This window comes from Phodopus roborovskii, unplaced genomic scaffold (assembly GCF_943737965.1).
Source record: "Phodopus roborovskii unplaced genomic scaffold, PHOROB, whole genome shotgun sequence".
NCBI lineage: Eukaryota > Metazoa > Chordata > Mammalia > Rodentia > Cricetidae > Phodopus > Phodopus roborovskii.
In genome coordinates, this window is record NW_026125178.1 from 114,734 (window position 1) to 138,809 (window position 24,076).

General features: G+C 38.3%; 1 protein-coding gene across 1 annotated transcript in view; it reads right to left on the bottom strand.

Annotated features, from left to right (window-relative positions):
- LOC127226523 (sorbin and SH3 domain-containing protein 2-like) overlaps positions 1-24,076 on the bottom strand; it is a 76,724-nt gene that overhangs the window by 10,367 nt on the left and 42,281 nt on the right. The window contains 8 exon segments of the mRNA XM_051190632.1: positions 11,061-11,261; positions 12,103-12,231; positions 12,316-12,363; positions 12,365-12,431; positions 14,906-14,952; positions 16,082-16,170; positions 18,469-20,043; positions 21,815-22,002. Of these exon segments, the coding sequence (XP_051046589.1) occupies positions 11,061-11,261; positions 12,103-12,231; positions 12,316-12,363; positions 12,365-12,431; positions 14,906-14,952; positions 16,082-16,170; positions 18,469-20,043; positions 21,815-22,002 (2,344 nt within the window).

Genomic DNA, 24,076 nt, shown 5'->3' on the forward strand with positions numbered 1-24,076 from the left:
TAATGGCAAGCAATGGTAATAACATGTTAAAAGTTGTTTTTGTCTTTGTTGCATGTCTAATTCCTTCAGTGTTGATAAATTGTGGAAGGATATTCTGAAGCCCACCAGGTAATTTGAAGAAGATAATGATCTGTTTTTCCTACCATTCTCTCCCCTTTCCCTCATTTTCGATTCTCAGAAGAAATGACTTGTTAGCCACCAGTGTTTTAGGTCTGTGTTCATTTCTATCTTAATGGCGCAGGCATTTCTGTCCCACATAGCCTCTCAGCACAGCTGAGATAAATCCAGAACATTATACACTTACAGCATTTGGAGAGGCTGCCACAGACTGTGAGAATAAGGAGGCAGCTTTCAAATTAATAGGTTCCCATTACCACATGGGACATTCTGAGCAAGAATTATACTATGGTTATATTTCCTTAGGGAGTCTTTGGAGTTCAGTAAAATTCTGAAAATCTGATGATGCATCACGCTATTTTTTCATGGCACCCTATTTTTTTTAAACTTTTTTTTTGTTTGTTTTCTCTTTTCGGTGTCACTGTGTGTGTTAACTCTATGAAAACAGTGGTTTCATTAAGAAATTTCTATAAGAACATATTTTTTTTTTTAAAAAAAATGATTGTAAAATGGATACAATGTAAAAATGGATACAAAAGAAGCAGATTTTAAACACATGCTATTTTTTACAGCCAGGAACAATTATAAAATCCTACTTATAATGAAGCTGGTTGGAAATCTATCCTAGAGTCTGGGATCAGCAGATTACATAGACTATTGCAGAGGGAAGTTTAAAGGCCAAGTATTTATTTATACTTCTCTCAATCTATCCCAGGAGAACTGGCTTTATGTTAGATAATTCTTTAAAAAGTATGTGCTGTTACTTTAAAAACAAATGTGGAAAAAAATCTCTGCAAGCATTATAAGTTCTTTTTGGGTTCCCAAGTCATTCTCAGAAAAATGCTAGTTGTAGTACATACCAGCCACAATTAGCTGGCTGTAACTCTGGTAACTAACAGTTCCATGCTTATGCTTATTGGCTACTTTCCCTCTTAGATTATGAAGGTGAAACACAACTCTGCATAAGTTAAAAGAGAACTCTCTGGCCCTCAAACACATTTATAAGATGGAAATATGGGCAACACAAAAACCTCAGGGTGATGCAAAGCATGTCATCTTACCCATGGGAACTTATGGATGAGATCAATCTATTTTTGTAAAACTAGATCATCCTCTGTCTGTTCCTGTCTGCTGTCTCTTCCTTCCACCCCCAAGTTTGTGTGTCAGCTGTGGGAGGCTGTTCAGTAGAGACAAGATCTCTACAACAAATTGACATTCCTCTCTCCCTATAGCAATACAAGGCGTCTTCGACAATAAAAGTAGGTCTGACTCTGCAAAGCAATGAGCACAAAATGTCTAACATACAACACAATATGCATTTATGAAATGGAAAGAAAGAACACTAAAAATTAAGCCTGGAGAACTCGAAATGCAGAGCATAGCTGTGTGGTAGGCTGGCCAAAGCTAAATTAGGGTCCATTAACTTAGACAGGGTAAAAGGAACCCTGAGGTATGCATAGATGGAAATCCCCAAGTTCCTTGGCTGCCTTCCCCAGAGCTTGGGAAGCCATTTAGAATCTATCTGTTCTCAAGTTCTGCAGATGTTACAGGACTGAATAGTTAAGGGGGTAGAGTGGGGAGCAACTGACCTCAAAGCTCGGTCAAAGTTGTGAGGGAATTGTGACCAGGCAGACGCCAGAGAGCTGCATTATGGGAAGCAGTGTGGAGAGAATGTGGCACATACCTCCCAAGCAACAGAGTCTTTTGCAATGGCTCACAGTTGAAAACAAATCCATAGCAACAGAGAGACATTGCAGCTAACATGACTGAAAGCAGGTGAGCTCAGTAGACCACAGGTAGCACTTCAGTTCTCCACACTGAAAACAGTGACTGGAAAACAGCACTTGAACATGGAAAGGAGACAAAAAACAGTACACACTGCACTCTTGCTTGTGTAGTGAAGCATTTGACCATGCCATTTTGGATTTGAGAAACTTGACATGTACAACGGGGAAGCACACAGCCCATAGCTCCTCAATTGCGGGTGATTACATCTCAGGGGACTCCTCCTCAGCCCAATCACAGCAAAGTCATCTAAGGAAGTGGCAGGGTTGCCAGGATGACTGGTGTAGGTGGGGGTGTCCGACCCTACCCTGTGAAAACTCCTGACAGGTGAACTGCAGGGCCTCTTAGACATCACTGGGCTACGAGGCGGCTTACCCAGGACAAATGTCTTGCTTTTTAAATCAGCCTAGAAAAGCCATAAGAAGGGGGTTAGTTCTGTCTTCCTTATGTGGTCTGCAGGAGGAACCTTCTTGGTTGGCTGTCTTGCATGCACACACAGCATGCCAAGCTCACGACTTATTAGTGCAGCAGGGAGGGTGAGCAGTCTGCGTCCAGCCGCTCTGTCTGCCCCATGCAGCTTCCACCCTCCTGGCTCAGCTGCAACTCTGCTAGGGGGCTCACAGTGAAGAAAGGATGTGCAGAGGGAAACTGGCAGGATGACATATCTGAATAGAACGTAGGTGGCTAGGAACACACATCAGGGATATTGCCTCCTTAATTAGGAGAATGCTTAATAAATGCATCCAAAACACTCTCCAGCCCATCTGTTTTCTTTGTATTCATCAAGTGGCAAGCAGTACTAAACAAGGTGAGGTAAAAGAAACTTGGCTTAATGCCTATCAAGTTTTATAGAAAGCTGCTCTGTAAAAATGTTCTAACAAAGTTCCTAAGAAGAAAATGATTTTTTTTTTCTGGTGAGGGTGGGGTCAGGCATGGGAGGTAGTGAAATATAATCAAATGCTGTGTATTGCCTGGCTCCAGCTTCTTTTAATATTCTCTCAAAGATCTTCACTATGACAGTGAACAGGCGAGTCTTGACATGAGTTTGTTTTATTTTTCTTTATGGGGCAGTCAGGACCTAGTAATGCAGGGTCTAGAATTTGACTAGAATTCAGATAACACTAGTAAGACCAAATATACATTTGAGTGAAAGACTGTAGTAGCTTAGACCAAAAAAAAAAAAAAAAAAAAAAAAAAAAAAAAAGGCCATTAGTGGTCACAATCTTAGTCACTTGGGAAGATGTATGGTTGTCATGGTTGTCTAAGGCTGTGGGAGAGGGTGTTTGATGCTTCCCTGTATCCATCCCTGTTTTTGTTTTCACTCATGCACATGGTCACTGAGTGTAGACCACTGTTCCTAACTTGCTTTTACCTAGTTGTGCTCATGGGACATTTCTGAAAGAGGAAACAGCAAATTTTGATACCACTGTGCTACATGGGATGTTCTCTCTCTCTCTCTCTCTCTCTCTCTCTCTCTCTCTCTCTCTCTCATTCATCTGAGTTCAAGAACAGTTGGTATGGGTTAATAAAATGTTACTATGATTATTTTTAGGTATACTGTTCTATGCCTATTAGAACATTAGTTTTCTTTTATGTCAACGTTTCTTCCCTTGTAATGAAGGTGGGATCTGAGAACAAATCAGCTTGTTTTTATATTTATAAGCACATATGTGTTCAGTCAACTTGCACTCTTCTTATGAGTGTGAAATAGATTTATAGGGCTTAGAAAACTGAGTGGAGGATTAATGTACAACATTTGTTCCTACAAATGATATAAAAACAAGAGACAAAAGTTTGCTTTCCTGAAATTGATCATTTCATGTAGAATTAAAATATTCTTTAAAAGATGTTATTGTGGATATTTCTAGTTTTCCATATCATTCTAGACATATTGATCCCCAAAGAGTATATGAAATGCTCTTAGCTCTTATGGTAGAGATAAACCTCTTTAAATTTTAGTTTTTCCCTTGTTACTATAATGATGAGTTTAACATCAATGGTTAAACCTGTGGGTCATGACCCCTTTTGGAATTGCACATCAGAGAGCCTGCATATCAGGTATTTACATTACAATTTAGAACAGTAGTAAAAATTACAGCTATAAAGTAGCAATGAAAATTATTTTATGGTTGGGGCTCACCACCACATGAGGAAATGTATTAAAGGATTGCAGCATTGGGAAGGTTGAGAACCACTGTTTTAGAAGTAGTTTCTCATGTACTGATTAAGCTTTATATTGACTTTTAAAAATAGAGCCTCAGAAAGAGGGGTAAAAGGTACTTAATAGCCTTAGACATGATCTAAAGTAGCATTATAGTCTTAAAAGGTTTTATAATTATATATTTTTAGCTAAGATGAGAACTCAGAGTGGAGAGAAATTGGTCCTTAAACTTGCTATTCTTTTCTCCCAAGATCTCTTTCCATACCTAGAGTAGCATCACACAGAGGGGCTGTGTCATTCGATGGTGATGGGGATTCTGAAGACTATTGATGATGCTGGATGTAGGATTGTTGCTTAACAGATACTGAAATGTGGTTGTGTCGGAGCTTTAACTCCTTCCTTATCAACAGAGGCCCCTGTATCACTTTCAAAAGATGAAACCCAAGGATTAGCTGTTTTTGAAGTCTAGAGGGAAAGATTTTGGGATCACTCTCACTCTAAAATCAAAACTTTTCTGTGATATATTGATTTTTATCTTGGTTTGTCAATATCATTTTCTAAGACCAATCATTCATTTAAAAGTGATATCCTAGGGAAAGTTACGTATCAGCTGGGCTTCTGGACTGCACTGTAAGTACTAGAGATGGATGCTTTGTGGTAAGCACCAAAAAAATCCCCCTTGTTGTATCATGTGGGAGAGGGGGCTCTACCCAAGTAATGTTGAGGATCACCCCATTCTTAGGCTCTGTGAACTGGCTGATGGGAGGCATCATGTCTACTGAGAAGTGACTGGAGTTGGCAGACACTGAGCTTATGCCTCTGAACATGAAGGCTCCCAGGCTGACTTGAAGCTTAAGACAGAATCTAATGGTTACCTTGATTATGAAGTAAGTTTAAGGTTTTCCTTCGAAATATGCATATAATTGCTAATGTGGATTTGTCTCTTAAAATTTGGGATAGAAGGCCATGCTGATGGTGTTAAAAGGTAGCAGTCACAATTTGCATAACTTTTTAGATCTTGTAAGACAGCATGGATCTCAATGCATACATCTACTGAACATCATGGAAAGACATGCAATAAATTGAACCACACTCAAGATGCAGTTACCTTTGATTCTTGTGAACTTATCTCCTGTTGATGAGGGTATTTGGGGAGGAGAGGAGGTGAGGAGGCCTGGATGGGCTGAAAAAGCTCACAGGCAAGATCAGAGACAGAGGCCAGAGAAGAATGACATGGAGGGGAGGGAAACAGACAGCTGGGGAAAGGTGTAGCCGTTCCATCTCCAGAAGCAAATGAAGGTGGCTTAAATGTTGAGGAAAGACAAGATGTGATTATGATCATGTCCAGATGAAGGGACATGGTCTTAAGAGAGTACCTTCCATATCTGATAACGTAAAAAGTTGTAAAATATCTTGGGGATATGGTATCAATGTATTCTTGCTTTGAAAGCATTGACTTAGCCTATTGAATTTTAATTTCAAAATCTCAGTGGGTATGATTTGGGGGTGTGGGTGGTTGGAGATAACAGTGTCTGTGTTCTACTAGTCTTGTCTGTGATGTCTTTTTTCCCCTCTCAACATGAAGGCAACAAAGTACCTAAAAGTCTGCAATGGCATACAAATTGCCTATAAAGTTGGTTAAAGTGAGGTAAACAGTCACTCAGCTAGGAAGCTAGAATTTCTTTGAGCATAGAGAGAACTTTCGGCTGAGCTAACCTCAGAAAGATGAATGCTATGCCTGGGATACTGTCTGAAACAGGCAGATAGCACATCCTGTAAATGAAACCACATGAAATTTGATGTTTAGACAATAGACTTAGCTGCATGCTTGGCTTCTACAGTGAATTCTCTCTTACTTAGCAGTGGGATTGCTTCCTACAAAGTTGTGGCTAGTTATTTGGAAATAGATGAATCATTGAAGGGATGACTTGGGTAATATAACCATGACTTAATATACTACAAACGTTTTTTATTTAAAAACTTCAGAATTTATAGGTAATTTTACTTGCTCTTGAATTTAGACAATTCACATGTGAGAGATTAATTTGTTTTTAAGAGAGAAGGTCATAAATTTAAGGTCCTTTGTAAGACCAAGTTGCAGGACCCAGAATTATAAGTAGCTACCAACCTCAAGAAAGCGACTGCTTCAGAAGAGTCAAAAGGGGACTGGAGAACTATTTCAGTTGTTTGACATTTTACTTTATTTACCTCACTGTTTTTCTGCAGTCTGCCATCAAGTTATCTTGGAATTAGATAAACCTGTCTATCCATCAGGTTTTTTTACCTCTAAAGTGTGGATAACCATATTTCCTAGCCCTCTGGGTTTTGAAAATTAAAATTCCTAGCTCTGTTGCGCTTTGAGAGTAGCATCTGGCACTAAGAGCTAATGATTAGCTATTATTACGAATATTAGAAAGACAATAAGCTTCAGTACATCAAAGTTAAATTTATAGTGACTGGAATAATGGGAGAGTGCAATTGCACTAAATAAACCCCCATCATTTCAATAAAGTATGTTGTGTTTACATAAAGTATGTTGTATTTACATATACCTCCCACCCTGGAATTTCCAGTGCTTCTATTTGGAATAAGGAAGCCTGTTAAGGCACTGTCAGGAGTAGATATTTAGTAATATCATTAACTCTTCTGGATAATTCTAAAACTGGTTAGTCCCCAGTAATTAGGTAAAATTAAATACCTCATTACTGGTTTTTGTTGCATTGATGTTTTCCTTGGGGGTCCTAGGATGTGGGCAAATGCCTAGTGAATATTTTAAGCAGTTAGGGTCATCTTCATCTTCTTCCTCCTTGATGTGCAGTTGTGGTGTTACTTCTGTAATGTTGTGGCCGTACCATGTGATATCTTGTTCTTGAGATCCTGGCAGCCATCTTTGGTATTCAAGCCCCTCACAGATTCCCTCATCTTCCTCTCCAATGGCAGGAAGAGTTATAGGCAAGGCACCCACGTGGCTGCATGCAGAGGCCACAAATTTATCACCTAGGACTTCAAGGATTTTGGCAGGGTTTGAAAAGACCCATCTCTTTTTATTTAGATCTATAAGTTTTCTTTGAGTGTCCTTTGTGGGATCCTGAAGAGACACCGTATCATCAGTCTGCACCCCAGCTGAGGCGGTACTTGAGTGAGGAGAAGGTGATAGACAGCGGGGTGATTCAACTGGTACAGATGCTGGAGGCAGTGAGAGGGGGAGATGAGAGGGTTCCTCCTTAATTTCAAGGATGGCCTGGTTTAGGATGTTCACTTTGGCCTTGTCAGATGGCAAGGTTAAAGTACTAAACTTCTCTAATTCAACCAAGAAGTTGTCGAGGAAAGAGGATGGTGTTGGGGCCAATGGGTTTGCTGCTGGACACCAGTCTGTGAGTGACAGTGGCACTTGGGCAGTCCCCCCGGAGGGCTCCTTTTCTGTGCCAGGCAGAGAAGTGTATGTGGGTGGACAGGTCTGATCACTGGAAGCCAGCTTATAAATGAGCAGGAGTTATGAAGTGAAACAAAGAAAACAACCACATGTGAAAATATGACAGAGAGAAACAAAGGAAAGGCGTGGTGGTGAATATGATTTTCAGCTGTAGCACAGATGTTGATGGAAGATGCTTGGGAGATGTCTAGACTGGAGGAAGTTATTTGAAATTTAAATGCATAAAATCATCCAGACTAATTGTAAACCTTTCTTGAGCAACCTATTATTAGTTTTAGAAGGTATCTTAAGCATCAAAGGAGGAGATAGCAATTCATAGAGGTCAAGGAGACAGACAAATGGAACCCCGGGAGGCCTAATGTTAATCTGCCTCTGAGACTGCATGGGCTCTTATCCATATTTCAGATGTATCTGGGCATTGTTAGCACAGAAAAATATTAAATAACTAAGCTTTGCTTTAATCTCTGAATTTATTTACTGTTCTCCCACTCTGCAGAGGTGCCCATTCCTTTGAGTATTTACAATTGTCCCATGTACATGGCATAAAGTATTTGAGATTAGTATAAATGCTAAAAACATATTTGTTAATCATAGATCCCTGTGATCAGTATAAGCCAATCTTGCAGAAACAACTGCTTCAAAGTTAAAAAGTCCTCCCAAGTAAATGTTTACACAGAAGGGGACATGAGATCCTGATGCAAACTCATATTCTAAGCTTGATATTTTATGTAAGCCCAAAGAATATAATTTATGAGGCTGGATGTTCTGAGGCCAAAATATCATTTCTTATATTTGAATATTTTTTATATAATTTGAATATTTTAAATAAAACAACAACTGCAAATTCAAAAGGAATACTTTCAGATGGGCTGTGGACTATTTTGTAATTTATCTTGTTCTACCCTTGTTGGACAGGAAAAGCAATGCTACATGCTGTTCCAAGGTCATGAAAGATGCCGTGGATGACCTTTACTTTAGTGCTTTCTAGAGTGCTGCCACCGATGTGAAGTCATACTGTACTGTACTGGTCCTACAGATTAACTCTCATTTGATAGTCTATGGAAGCTCTCTCACTAGCTAAAATTCAATTTTACACTTGTTGCAAGATTTGATCTCAGTATTTAGATTTTGGAAATGAGTTAAATTGATAGTAACTCAAGGTGAATAACTTTACTTTTTTTCCCCTAATGTGGACAGAAATATTATGTGCACAAGATATCTCTAGGTTTTGACATCATCGTTGCAATTGTAGTCTCTATTGTAATATGTTCTTACTGACTTTACTGTCACTGCCCTTGTGTTATCTCTATACATGTTAAAAGGCCAAAAAAGCAAACATTTTAAAATGGACTTGATAATACCAAAAGTCAAATTAAGTGTTAATTTTGATTAAGGAGTCCCTATATCACAAAACATACTTATAACACAAAATTAAAGTTAATTCATCTTTCTAAAATATAATTTATTTCTTTTTTATTTTATGTGCATTGGTGTTTTGCCTGCATGTATGTCTGTGTAAGGGTGTTAGATCCCCTAGAACTGGAGTTACAGACAGTTGAGAGCTGCCAAGTGGGTTCTGGGAATTGAACTGAGTTCCTTTGGAAGTGCAGCCATTACTCTTAACCGGTTATTTCATTTTAAGAAAGGGGGAGGTTGGGGGAGGGGAGAAGGGGAGGGAGGTAGACCTGTGGTTGGTATGTAACATGAAGAAAAAAATAAGATGAATAAAAAAGGATTGGAATTGGATTCTATTGTACCAAAATTAGAAATAATAAGCAACTTATATTTGAGCCTTTCTCAAAATAGAAATATGTCAAGCTATATAATTTGAACTTGCTGGAGTGATTCAAAACTCATTAGCATTCCTTTCTCTATTTTGCAAATATCAGTTAGAAAGTAGGAGCTGTACTTTGTTGCTGCTTTTGTATCTCACTATTTAAAAAGATGTATTTCTTTTTCTTGACCAAGGAAACATTACAGGAATTTCCTTCATTAAGGCAATAACATCATAGGATAGATAACCAGTGGAGACAAAACTGGAAATTCTTTCAAATTATGGATATAAACTTTGACATACTTTTTTTGAAACAGAAGAAGATAATTGGTTCCTAGTTAACTAATACATTCCTCTATTAAAATCTGATATTTGTACATTCCTTGATTCAAAATGAGGTATTATAACAAAAAACATGAATGGCATTTAAAACATATTCAGAGCAAAGACTGAAAACACTGACTTAAACTATAAGCTTGCCATTGTTAATTATAGCATATGGGAGAAGTTCTTCAATGCTAAGAAAGCATTTGTAGGTACATGCTGTTCTCTTCTGCATTGGTTTATTTAAAGGTTCTGTCACTAAAGAGTCATCTGACAGTTCTTTTATGATAAATGGATGGTGGGTAAGACCATATGTGGATGGATAAAGATTCCTCCCCCCCCCACTTAAGAATAGAAACTACTGAAGGAAGGATGTTGATCTCTAATCTAACTGTTAAATTCTAGAACTTTCATAATCAAACTTGTGCAAACCACTCAGTTATCCAGTGATAGAAACTTTAGGGTAATTACCTTGACTAAACCCATTTTTTTTTACAAAAAGATTAGAACGAATAATGCCAAATACTGACTTTTTAAAGGAGGAAAACAGCTCAACTGAGATAGATTCATATGTTATTTACTATTCCCAGGTCATTTACTACAGAGTGGTTTAGGTCCCTGGACTCATTACTGAAAATGATCTTGGCTTCACCCATTCACAGTGTTTAATAGTCTCTTTTTGCACAATCTTGCCTTGGTCTCAACTAAGTTACTACTTTACACAGCCCAATACATCATTTTTCATATTGGGAGGCATTTGACAATAACTAACTGTAAAAGAAAAAGAAATCCCTATTTACACCCTTAAAATATCTTATAATTCAATAGAAGAGTGAGGAAAAAACATTTTGTGAATGAGGGAAGTAGGAGGATAACTAGGATAACTTTAATAAAGCAATTCAGGAGGGAAAATTCTTTTCTAAATTGTATCGAGAAAAAAAACCATCTGCAGCTACCAGCTTAATTAAGTTAGTGGAATTTACAGCTCTAAAACTAATGAAGAAAATTTACTATTTCTAATAATCTATCATATTTTCATGCAAAGTTATAAGCCCAAAGTTAAGAATGTCTTGTGCTATGTAGAAAATGCCTTAAGACTTTCATAGACTATTGTACACCTACCAATTACATAGTGATGCACAATTTAGGGGGTAAATGTATCTATGTGTGCATGTATAATATATTTACACCAAAATACAGACATATATCAAGAAGTGCTGGTGATGCTAACATTTTTCTCTTTATGCACCTAAACTTGAGAAATGAATTAGCAAAAATGAGCACTCCTAGCATGTATTTGAGGAAAATTAACTTAGATTTTCTGGTCTGGAATTCACATATATGAATATAATATATGAATTTGTTTCTTTTCAATGATACCATGGTGTGATGGTCCCCCAAATCACCCACTCATTATAATCCTGAGATTCCAAGTTCAGAGTTAACATGATAGAACAGCTGCTTACCTTATTGGAACTTAGGCTGTGAATTCTATCACTAGAGTAGCTGTGGGGTATAGGAGGGTCAGGGTAATCATCAGCACCTTTTGTGTTCTTCTTGATGACTTCTACATAGGAGACAGGGAAGATGCCTTGCCTGTTGCTTCCGGGGATTTTACCTTCATACCAGTTTTGATCAACTCTTTTAAGAAGAATAATCCTGTCGCCCTGTAATGAGCATTGGGAAATGTGTTATAAGTAGAGACACAGGAAATAAAAAGTACAGTTGTCATTATTTTCTTATAAACAGTAGTTCATTATTTGGGAAAGTTTTATACCTCCTGTTTTGCCTTGATCAGAAGAATGCAAGTAAGGTTTTAGTGTTTATTAGAAAAGCATAGATTGTAGCATGGATGCATGATAAGCCTTCCATTCATAACATTAGAGTCCTAAGGATGCTTGGTTAATGGGAATGGGCTTTTATACATGTTTCATACTGGTACAAAGTACCCGTTATTTCAAACTGGCGGAAGTTATTTCAAAGGGCAGATGGTGTAGAGATGCCAGATCAATGACAGTAGACTCATTTATCAGAAGATGTATTTGAAATGGGTCACAAAAGCCATCCCCTGGAATGCATGAAGCAGAATGGTACACCATTTTCCTTCTTTAATTTGCATGTCCTGAGAAGTGTCAAAGAGCAAATAAAGCATGAGGCAAAGATGGTAATCTAGAATTTCCACAGCTGTGGCATGGGCTAACATCCCCCTGCTCTTATCAGGACACCAGCATCCATTCTACTTGGTGAATGGCTATGCCATTCTGGCCATTTGAATAAAACATGGGCCTTTGTGATAGTAGACATTTCTAATCACTGTTACGTTTCTTGCAGTGGGCAGGTCAATGCCAGATAACTTTATTTAACTTTTTACTCAAAACTACAAGAGGTCCAGAACAAAGTTAGCAAGCTGGTGTTAAAGAGAACGTTCTAGAAAATAAGCTAGTCTATATTGAGTTCAGAATTGTACACTCTGTAAAAACACCCTGGTGAAGAACATAGCCAGGTTACCTTTCGCAGGGAGAGTTCCACATTTGTGTCTGCATTGAAGTTGTATTTGGCTATGGCTTCGCCAATCTCTCCAGGCTGGACTGGGGGTGGTGGTCTGGCAGGCTGCGCTTTCTCTGGAGGTGTTAGTTTCTATAATGGAGAACAGTTATTGGTTCTTAACTTGTGATAACCTGTGGAACAGCATCCTTCTGGAGATAAGGAAAAAGGACGTACCTCCACATACGAGATTGGAAAGATGCCTACTCTGCCGTAGTGCTCCCCCCTCATACCAGTTCTGGTCGATTTTCCTGAGGATGTAGACAGTATCTCCTTTCTTAAATGATAGCTCCCTGTAAGAGACATGACCAATGGACTCTTTCTGGATGAACAATAATTAATCCTATGATTGACATTCCAGAAGTACACCTCCCACATGAAAACATTTGCCAAGTTCAGTTAGGTAAGGACTTTTCTTACAAATTTCTGGAAGTCACTTATGTAATCTTGGGAATGATTTTGAAGAGCAAGTATATGGATCCACCCTGTATAAGCTGCATCCTGCGATGACATATTTGCGAGAGTATAGATTATTGTGATCTTGATAGTTTATAGTCATATATAATGTCTATAACCTAATAGCAGGAACATTTCTAAACATCAACTTAATATTTTTGAATATGTATGGAAATTATAGGCAACTGATTTTTTAAAATATGAATGTAGATCTTTTCTACTTAATATGCATTTAGAGTTCTGGATATATCCAGTAAAGGGAAAGTTGCATTATTCAGTTTTCAAAGCTCTGTCCCTCTCATGTCAGATCTAGAGTCCCATTTTGATAAATTTGCTGTATTTTTATTGCACTTTAAAATAATGGCAACTGTGGACCCATGGGAAATGAGATGTCATCTCTTCCCATCTAAAATTGAGACTTTTTTTTATGTGAATTAGTTAGCTTTAGTTTTAGACTTATTAGTTTTGATGTATTAAATAATAAAAATAGCTCTAGATGCATACTCATTTACAACATAGATATATTAGTGTGTGTGTTGTTCATATTTCATATCAAAACAGTCATATCTCTTTTTTGGCCATTTTAAAGGGACTAAAACTGTCTTGGTCTGCAGTTTTCATAGGTATTTGGGTGTGTGAGTCTTGAAAGTTGTACAAGTTGCCCATCACTCTAATTTTTAGGTCAAATATAGAACCACACTGGAGGTGACGGGTGTTCTCTTTATATCTTCTGGGGAAAGAACAGGAGGAGGACCATTAAGCTATAATAAGACCAAACTATTTATAGGATGAGCAGACCCACTTTCTTTTTGGGCCGCTGTGGGTGGTTGGTGAATCTACTTCACCAAAAGCTCACACAGTTAGAGTTCATTAGATAGACCTGCTCATGTTCTCAGTGAAAGGTGGGATGGCACAGACAGAAAGGTGCCATGTTCTTTCACCCCACAGCAACATGGGAAAGCAAGATTCCCTGACTCTCCATCGGGGAACCCCAGAAGAGGCTGGGGTCCATGGATGAGGGGCAAACTAAAGCCAGTGATTCAATTGTCTTCCTGTGATGCATGTCGTCTTCTCTTTGAAGCCCACTTTATCATTTATTTTACATTTATTTGTGTGTGCCAGTATATGTGCACATACATAATACCACATGTAGAGATCTCTTGTGTATTTTTTCACTTTTATTTTATTTTTAAAAACATTTTTTGAGAATTGTATGCATGTATACAATGTATACAAATATAATGGCTATCAAATCAACCCCTGCTCCTTCCATTCTAGCATATCTCACACCCTCCACTTTCCCTCTCAACCTCATGTACTTCATGAAACACCCTTTGAGCCTTAGACAGATGTCCTTCTGGTGGTACATATTTAGGAAAAATTTTGTTGGCCTGTCACAAAGAATAAATACAATGAATATCTTTGATATAATTTTCTCATAACGTCTTACCAAATGCCACATCATGACCCAAGAAGAGTAATTAGGACTGGAGTATAGAAGAAACAAAATGCTGTTGTGTTCTAGTTCGTGTCTTGAATGCTTCACAAAGGCCCTTTGATACAGGCTTTATCCCAAGCTAAGCACGACTGTGAAGTTGTGATAAATACTTTGAGGTGAAGCCATATGAGAGGCTTTCTGGTGATTGGTGGTGGGGTCATGCTTTTGAAGGGGACATCCCCCTCCAATGTACATGTATTATGAGCTCAGCACTAGTCTTCCCAATTGACTTGTCTCATCTTTTGAATGAAGAAGTTCCCAAAGAAAAGGGCTAAAAGGATGAAACCCAGGTCTAAGAAAACATCAACACTCAGTACACAGGACAGGAGCAGGCTTTCCTTAGAATCTCTAAGCTTTGAGTGCTGTGAGACTGAGCAGTCACTACAGAATCATCTGTGTGCAGGCTCCCATCCATGGACTGTCCTCACAGCTGGACAGATAAATGAGGTCAATCTCTCCTCACTAGGTAGGGATAATTTCTTGACAGGAAAAAAAAATAATCTTTATTCCTTATTATTTTCCTATTCAGACTTCATTGTGCTCCATTAACGTAACTGATGTGATTTAAGACCCAGGGATTTACAACTGAACTTGAAAACAAGTTATCCTATCCTAGTTAGCAATTTCAAGGGAGCTAGAGGACTAGACTATATTATAGACTCGTGAGTTGCGTCTTCCCACTGATATACACACATAACACACACACACACACACACACACACACACACACACACACACACACACATATATATATCTCCCTACAATAGTAAAAAATGAAGTTCAAACACGTAGTGAGTTTTTTATTTCACTTACTTAGATGTCTGAGCTTTGAAATCATAGACAGCTTTTGCAGGCAATTTCTGAAAAGAAAGGTAAGCATTCAAGCACTAATTTAAATATTTTAGATTTCATATAAGAAAAATAAAACACTGTAATGTAAGTGATATGTGCAAGTTACAAATGTATCAGTTAGTGCTACCTTTAAACTAGTGAGCTACATGGGGATACAGTAGCTGATTTCTTCATTGGTCTCCACTTCTGGAACTAAAGCAGATTAATACTAGGATAGGATAGGATAGGATAAAATGTCCACCAAGGATTCTGTCCTAGGTATGTCATTTTTGAGTACTACAAATAGAAAATTATGGAGGGCCAGCTGATCTAACTTTTGTGGGTTGACACTAGTCTGTCTGAATCATAATAAAAGAAACAAAAGACACAAAGGGATTTAAATTCTTAACTTAATACTGATTATCCAGGAAGTAGGAGCCCAGTTATTAAGAGGTTAAGTAGCCAAAAATAGAAGAATGGAAGGTTCAAGAATCCTTTGGCTTATCTTTTCATTATGAAGTGGTGCCCATGCCTACCCTCAAACTCTGGGGCCCACAAATCTACTTGAGAAACAACATACCATGTAGCTAATGATATCAGCTCTTCCTTCCCACCAACCATTAATCCTTTCTCCCCTCCTCCCCCCTGTGATTCTCATGAGCCTCAAGAAATAGACAATTTATGACTTTGTAGGGGTCCCACAGGGTATCTCGGATACCTGTCAGTCAGAGTTCAGTTTTTAATTTTCTCCAAGCCCTCATGGCTTTCAATGAAGTTAGGAATAGGTAGTCCAGCCCTGGCTTAGGATGATGGACCAGCAGTGGTATATAAGAACTTCCCAACACTACAAGAACTTGATAGTTTTCTCCAGCCAAAGTACTGTGTAGAAACGTCCCTCCCTCCACAAAGAAGGCTAATTAGAACTCTACTAGTTTATGGCTACCAGGCCAAGACTCAGAAAAGCCTCATTGCCCAAAGTGCATCCTAAATTGGGAGTGACTGGAACTCAGGCCCTAGACACAGACTATAAGCAGAACTGCTTCTAGACTCTTCTTGTTGCTGTTAGGTTTCAGTCTGAATTCTTTCTGTGTCTGAGGTACACATTTGGCTGGTGAGTGCTTTCTCAGAAGGTCTTTTTAAAACTATTGAACTAAGTACCTCTTTTTCTGGAGTTCCTCTTCGTTCCCGTGATACACTTCTTCCCAAGTCAGTCAAAGTAGATGAATGACTTCTAGGTGACTCGTGGTCTGTTGGAAAGGATAAGGCAAAGCAGTGTGAGATTTAATTTCATTGAAAGGAGATTGGTTAGCCACTTTTCCCTGGAAGCAATTACTTTACCCCAAATTTTGGAGAGATGTCACTAATGAGAACATGGATGTAAAACTCGTAACTAACCATAAAGTATGATATAAGACACACATACACATTGAAAATGAAGAAATATACAACAGAAACATTATAATGATATAGAAAATATTATTATTATATTACCAATTAATTATACTGCAATCCTTGGTGTAGATGATTCGCAGTTGTAGGGATTTTCATACTCCAAATTTATCATGCTTAATCTTTCTATTCCTTTTTTGGTTTTAATATAAAATTATTATGATATATAAAGAATTTAAAAGTTACATATTTGTAGAAAGAAATGTTATGTCAAATACAATTTAAGAAGTATTGATGAAATGAAAGATAGAGTGTGAGCATTACAGGACTGTGGCCATAGTCCCCCACCCTCTGTGTGTGTGTACCGTTTTCTTTCTGTTTGTAAATACTTAGTGGGTCTTATGATTTTATATCCTTTATGGCTTTCCCTTGTACATGAATGTTCAACTAATCAGAAAGTAAGTTATTACAGAAAACGAAACGATAACCAGAAAAGCCTCAGATGAAGTTGCCAAATTGCTTGTGATATATTGAGATCTTGTTCACATTAAAGCAAAGCATATATAATTACATTTGAAAATTATGACTGCAAATATCCCTCTCGGTTTCTTAAAATTTTTTATAGTTGTGACTTGTATGTAGAAATGTAAATAAAGTTTGCCTATATTCTGGTAGCATCATGGAATTTTATCTGTGCACCTAGGTCTAAGCTTAAAAAAATATTTATTCACTTTAACACATTTAAGTCTGTTAAATAGCACAAATCGTTAAGATAAATTTTATTTTTGTACAGTATATTTTTTTCAGCATTTCAAATGTATGTTTTGATAATGTACTATGCTTATATAGGGGATCAGAAAATTGAAGAAGATAGTTTAGAAAATTGGATGAAACTTCTTTTAGTCTAAATAGAAAGTGATGAGAAATTCTAAATAATTTATTGAATTTAAAATTTATAAGTCTATTTATAAAACAATTAAATTATTTTACTATTATGCTATTATTCCATTTCCCATTGTATCCTTTTTACTATTGTGAGTTGCCATGTGCACACTGGAATTGGAACCTGGATCATCTGGAAGAGGAAGGAACAAGGGCTCCTAAACACTGAGCAGTTTCTCTAGCCCTACTTATTCTATCAAAGTTAAGGTAAATGTTAATATGTGAATAAGTAAAATTATCCAGTAGTTATTAACAGTTTTGTTTCCTGTGATCTTAGAAATTTTATTTTATAGTATACATTTTTATTTAGTATGGTCTTGAATTCTTTTGCCATTACTGTAATCTGGGTAAACTTGAGAAATTTTATCTTCTTTATCCATCAATTCCTCAATTGTAAAACAGCACTTAAAATAATCTATTGACTTATTGGGGGTTTCAATTAGATGATGCATCTAGCTAAAGTACTCTCTCTCTCTCTCTCTCTCTCTCTCTCTCTCTCTCTCTCTCTCTCTCAGCCCTTCCCTGTGTGTGTGTGTTGAGTGTGGATAGATTTCTTTGAGTGAATAGGTACAATGTTCTAGCATTAATATAGAAATCAAGGAAAGGCTGTGAAACTACTGACTTTGATTCATAATGAATCAATAGATTATTTTAGGGATGCAGATATTGAATTATAGTTTTGTCTTGATATATTGTTTTGAATTTGAATGGTGATTATTTCAGGATATTAGATAACTGAGGAAATGGCTATTTTGTTAGAAAGTTGGATTCTGACACATCTTAATCTGAAAATTTCTAGAACCAGCTTTTAAAAACATTTTAATTTACTTTCTGTGAAGCATGCTGTGTAGCATCAGTGCAAATACACATAGGCACTAATGACATGGGGACCTATCATTTGCCTTCTCAAAGCCCTACTCATTATAACCTTAATATTAAGTGACAAATTGGGCTTTCTTTTATTTTGAAGTGAGCAAATGCTTATAAATTGATGATTACTTTCGATCAATACATGAATGTCAAATACTACACAGGCAAATGAGAATGACCGAGTCAGACACGTCTGCACAACACAGGTTTGCTTTGTAACACATAAAGATGTCAAGTGGTCTCACGGCTCAAGAGTGATGAGATGTAGGATGGAAAAAAAAATAATGAATGAGTGGGAAGATGGCGGCTGAACCACAGGGAAAAAGAAAGGAAAGTTCATCCACCTTGGAGACTCAGTGCACTACCATAGTCCTGTGCATGGTAGCTGCTGTTGGCTGTGTCCACATCTGGGAAGGAGGCACTGTGAGGCATCCTCCCACAATCATTTTGGTAGAGTGGACAATGAATAGCACCATCTTGAGGCAGTGGGTGGAAAGGCTGGTGCATGGGGCTCCTTCTCAGAGCATTAAGGGATGAATTCCTTTCAGGGATCTCTGGCAACAGTTCACTGATAAGCCTATGCAATATACTGTTGTCTGGTAGGCTTCCCCTCCTTTTTTCAGCCTTTATTTGGTCACAGATGTCTTTGAGGGCAGAGTCCAGAGCCTCAACTACAGAGGCTTTGCATTTGGCCTGTTCAGTCTGTTTTTTGGGAGTCACATTCTTTTTCCTCCGGAAAGGCACGGGGCTGACTAGAAATGCAAGTTTAGATAGGCTGGGGTCCATTTCTTGCCTTCTGGGTTGGTCAATGTTTTCATGTTTAGCTCTTTCATGTTTTAACATGGTGGTAAATCGAGTGTAAGAGGCTGGGCATCGGCCTTTGCAGGAACTGATGAGGTGCCGATGATGGTGGTGGTGGTGGTGGCTGGAGCCATAGAAGCTTTCAGAGGATGTGAATGAAAAATGATCAAAATCACTTTCACTGCAAAAGGATGACCCTTCTACATGAACATAGTCACTGTGGTCAGACACAACTCCATCTTGGTCACTGTCGGAAAACTCTATGTGTGTTCTGGGATGCTCATCGCTTGTGACTTCGATGTGGATGGGCACCAGGGTTTTAGATTTGCAGCTTCGCTGACCCTGAGAAGGTTGTCTACCCTGAGTTTCTTCCTCTAGCAGAGACTCAATAGAAAACCGCCTCTTAGGACACAGACCATTTTGTTGGGGTTCTAGGGTTACAGGAGACAACATCTCATCCCCTAGATTGGGCATGGACTTGGACTTCTGTATCAGCTTTTCAAATTCTGAAATGCGGGTGGGCACCATGTCCCTGGGCACCTCCTCGGTGGAAGACTGGCTCCATCCGTGGAGCAGACCCCTGTGCTGCTGTTCCTTTTCATACTGCAGTATCCTGGACTTCACAGAGCAAATTACCTCTGAATTCATCAAATCCTTGCGGTTGATGCGATGCATTTTCTTGTACATTTTGAGGAAGCCTGGGGCATTATGGGCTGACCTGTGTTTGATTCTAGATCTGCTGTTACCACACACTTCCTGGATGTAGGGGGAAGTCCACATCATGGGGCAGCCCTCTTTGGAGTCTTCTTCACATAACAGAGAACCCATACTTTCTGACTTGGCTTTAGGGTCTGGGAAGCTGTCGCAATCATCATTCAGGAGGTCATCACAGCTACGTGATTTGATTTTTGGGGACACAGTCTCTTCAGTGCTGCTCCAGATCTCCGCATTTTGCCGGGCCATTTGCCATCCATTCTTGAAGGTGATGGCCCTTTGAGAGTCCCGGGGGACATCCAAATGCTGTCTATAGGCGCTACAGTATTCTAACTCACTAGAGGGGGTGCCATTGAGCCCCGAGTAACTACAAAGGGTTGGGCATATTTTGCTATCATCCCCACCTTTCAATCCAGAGCAGCATGGCAGGAGAGAGACATTTGGAGAAGTTAAAAGGTTCACAAAGAGAGGAGAGCATGTCAGTATTAGTACAGCAAAGAGAAGGCAGTTAGTGTGGCTTAATCTAGGCACCTTCACACACATAGCTTCAATTAAAGAGGAATGCCTGATGCTAAAACATAATGTTTTTCAGTGCAACTTTGCAGATACTACAGTAAACCAAACCACACACGAAATATACTTGGTGTAGCTAACATATTCTTACTGCATAATTTGGTGGTTGTTTGAGCAACAAGACATGCCCAAACCACAACTCTAACCTATCAGGCTAACAGCATAGCTATCTCTATTAATAATTTATGAATTACATCCTCTCCTGAATTCTCCAAAAATTGGGCAATTCATTCAGTTGATGTGCAATACTTGGGAAAGGAACTTGACTTAACTCTTCATGGTAAGAAAAAAATAGTTAAATTTATCAGGATCTTTTACATTTTGGGTTGTACCCAAGAATGATGAATCCATGGCATTTCATGACTGACTTCTTTCTTAGATATGATATGATGAAGGCATGTTAGTTAATGAGGAAATTACTTTCTGAGAGCTAGTTAGATCTTAGATGGTGCAGCCATCCACCTACACAGAGACCATAAACAGTCATCATAAGCAGTCTGTCTTTTTCACACCACCCACTGCTTCCATTTAGCACTGTGTGGCAACAGTGTCAGGGCATACAGTTGTTAGGTGCACTCCACTGTCCCACTCCATGGACACTTCTGTTCTAATTTTCTTTACATGCTTTGAAACCCATTCTCTTCTATCTTAACTCTCAAAGACTGGAGGAGATTGCGGGGCCCCAAATTTGACATGCTACTGACTCAGTAGATCATGGGTCAAGAGAAAAATAAAAAGACCCAAGTAGTGGACCTGAGACCCAAATAAGCAACTCTGCCCCTTCAATGTTTAGGTTACTGCATTTCCAAAGAAGAGAAGGCCATCCTTCACTTCCTTTCTTCCTTCACTTCTTTTCCTCCTTCCTTCTTTTTCTCGTGTATGTGTACATTTAAGTAGAGGTCAAAAGACAACTTGTGGGTGTATGTTCTTTCTTTACTATATGAGTCCTGGTGATTACACTCAAGTTGACCAACTTGGTGGCAAGGGCCTTTCCACACTGAGTCATCTCACCAAGGCCCCTCATTTCTAAATGTTGTATTTGTGGCTTTAAGCCAGTATTTATTTACTGTAAACCATCGTGGACCACTGTGTTGCATGGTAGAATGTGATACTCTACCATACAAATAAAGGTTGAACAAAATGGAGCAAATGACTAAAGGCATGTCTTAAATAAATTACTTTCTAATCCAGAATTTAAAGTACCCCATTGCATGTTTTAAGCAATATTTTTCTGTTGCTATTAATAATTCTTATTCTACAAATTTAATTACTTATCTATAATAACATTAGAAAATTTGCTTATGTAAAGGCCTATAAATGCATTTCTATAAAAATGACAATAAATTATTTAATACTTTGAGTTTTTTTTAGAAAAAACACAATTCAATATATTTTGAGAAAATAGTAACAAGCTTGAGTACTTTAAGACATTCAAATGGCTTGACAGTTTAAATTGGATTAGGTAGCAATGGCTTTGCTGGGCAATGGTATTTGCTTCAGGACACTATAAGTAAAACAAACATAAGTCAAGATCATGGGCCCTCCCCCATACTCTGGGCTAAATTGTGAATTAACATGCTTTGTTCATTTATTGTGGCTCACCTTGGGCTCTTGATGGAGAGGAAGGAGAAGAGCTAATGAAAGACTTCGTCAATGTGGAACTTGATCCTTGGAGGTCTGCTCGCCCCGGGCTGGTCCTGTTCATACTCTGATCACCCAAGCCTCTGGGTGGGCCCACTGCAGGTTCACTCTTCCTCCGTTTCCTAAAGTCACCAGCCATGCTTGCAGAACTGACAGGGGGAATCAGTGTCACTTTGATGGGGATTGGAAGAGGTCAACAAGTGTGCGAGAAAACTGATGATACATTAGATAAAGGTGTAATGCCTAACCTACCCACAAAGTTGCATGGAGAGAAATTCATTCCTTCACATTCAAATTCTTTCTTTAGACTCATCTTTAAAATATGTATTGGATTCATTTTATTTTTTTTTATTTAATTTTATATAACAAAGTCCAATTAAATGAAAACAAACATTTATACACAATATTTGGGAATTTGGGCGTCGTTCTTTCCAAACTACTTCCTGCTGGTAAGGGGTGCTGTCTTCATTTTTAAAGGAAAGTTTCAAGTTGCAGAATATCTGACTGGACTGTAGGTTCAACCAACTGTGGCTGGAATTATTAAGAACTGAATCGCTGGTGAACACATACAAACTTGTGTTTTTACTCCCTATGTGATCCATTATAATAACCACTTATGTATGTAACATTTATACATTTTTATCTATATGTATGAGTGTTTTGCCTGCATATATGTCTATGTATCATACCTAGTGCCTGGTATGCATGGAGGACAGAAGAGGGCATAGGATCCCCTGGAACTACAGTTACAGATGGTTGTGAGCTGTCATGTGGGAGCTGAGAACTGAATCTGGGGCAGCAACTGCTCTTAAACACAGAGCCCTTTATCTAGTCCCAACAACTTAGTTTTTTTAAAAATAGCATTTGTGTTTCATGAGGCATTGTACATATTTCAGAGTATATAGAAGGTAGGTTATATGTAATTTTTTTTTGAGACAGGGTTTCTCTGTGTAGTGTTGGCTGTCCTGGAACTCACTTTGTAGGCTAAGCTGGCCTCGAACTCACAGATCAGCCTGCCTCTGCCTCCTCAGTGTTGTGGTTGTAGGTGTGTACCACCATTGTCTGCCCACGTAAGTATTGTGCCATTTTTATGACACTTCTGAGTCAGTAAATTTTGGTATCCTTGGCGAGTCTTAGAACATGTCTTCCACAGAGATCAACAGACAATTGAGCAGAGAACTCTTCTATGCCCACTTCTTTCTTTTTGAGCATCTTTTTCTTGACATCTTCTATCGACATGAGTAACAGCTAATGACCCTATCTGCATATGCCATGTCTCAAAATCTGTCTTTTATATATAGGGTTCATGCTATCTGTGACATACTTTAGGGGTTTGTAAATGCATCCATCATGAACATGCCTTGTAGAATACTTCTGTTCCTACTAAAGATTCCTTGAATACTATTTCCTCAGTTTTCTCTTTGTCTTTGTGTTTTGTAAAAACCATTGATCTTGTCTCTATGATCCACCATCTCCAAATGTTACACAGTTGAGATCAGACAATATGTAATCTTTTCAGATTTGTTTCTTCCATTTGTAATGTGCCTTTTTATCCATGAGTTTAAAAAAGACATGATTTTGTGGGGCTGGAGAGATGACTTGGCAAGTATTTATACATTTTGTCACAACTATATGGAATTCCAGTTCCATGGGATCTAACGCCCCCTTCCTGCATTCACAGACACCTACATGCACCTGGTATACATACATGCACTGAGGCAAAAAATACATACAATAATCTAAACATGCAATCCAGGATGGCTTCAAACTAACTATGTAGCCAAGGATGACTTTGCCTTTCTGATTGTCTGTCTGTACCTACCAAGTGCTGAGGTGACAGGCCTCTAGCACCATGCCTAGTTTTTAATGCGGCATTGGGGACTGAAGCAGGTTTCATGCATCCTTGATAAACATTCTCTCAAGTGTACTATGTCTCCACCTTTTTCCATGTCTTTTTTGTGACTTTATAGCTTATTTCTTATTGATGAATCACATTTGATTATATAGATGTTATTTACCTAAGAAATAACATCTTAATGGACTCTAGGACTTGGAAATTTTGGAAAAAAACTGTTTTAAACATTCATATGTAGATTGCTACTCTCTCTCTCTCCCCTTTTTCCCCTCTCTCTCTCCTTTCTCTGTCTCTGTCTCTGTCTCTCTCTCTGTCTCTCTCTCTTTCTCCCTCTCTGTGTTTATAATCACCCTTTAAAGCAAAAATTT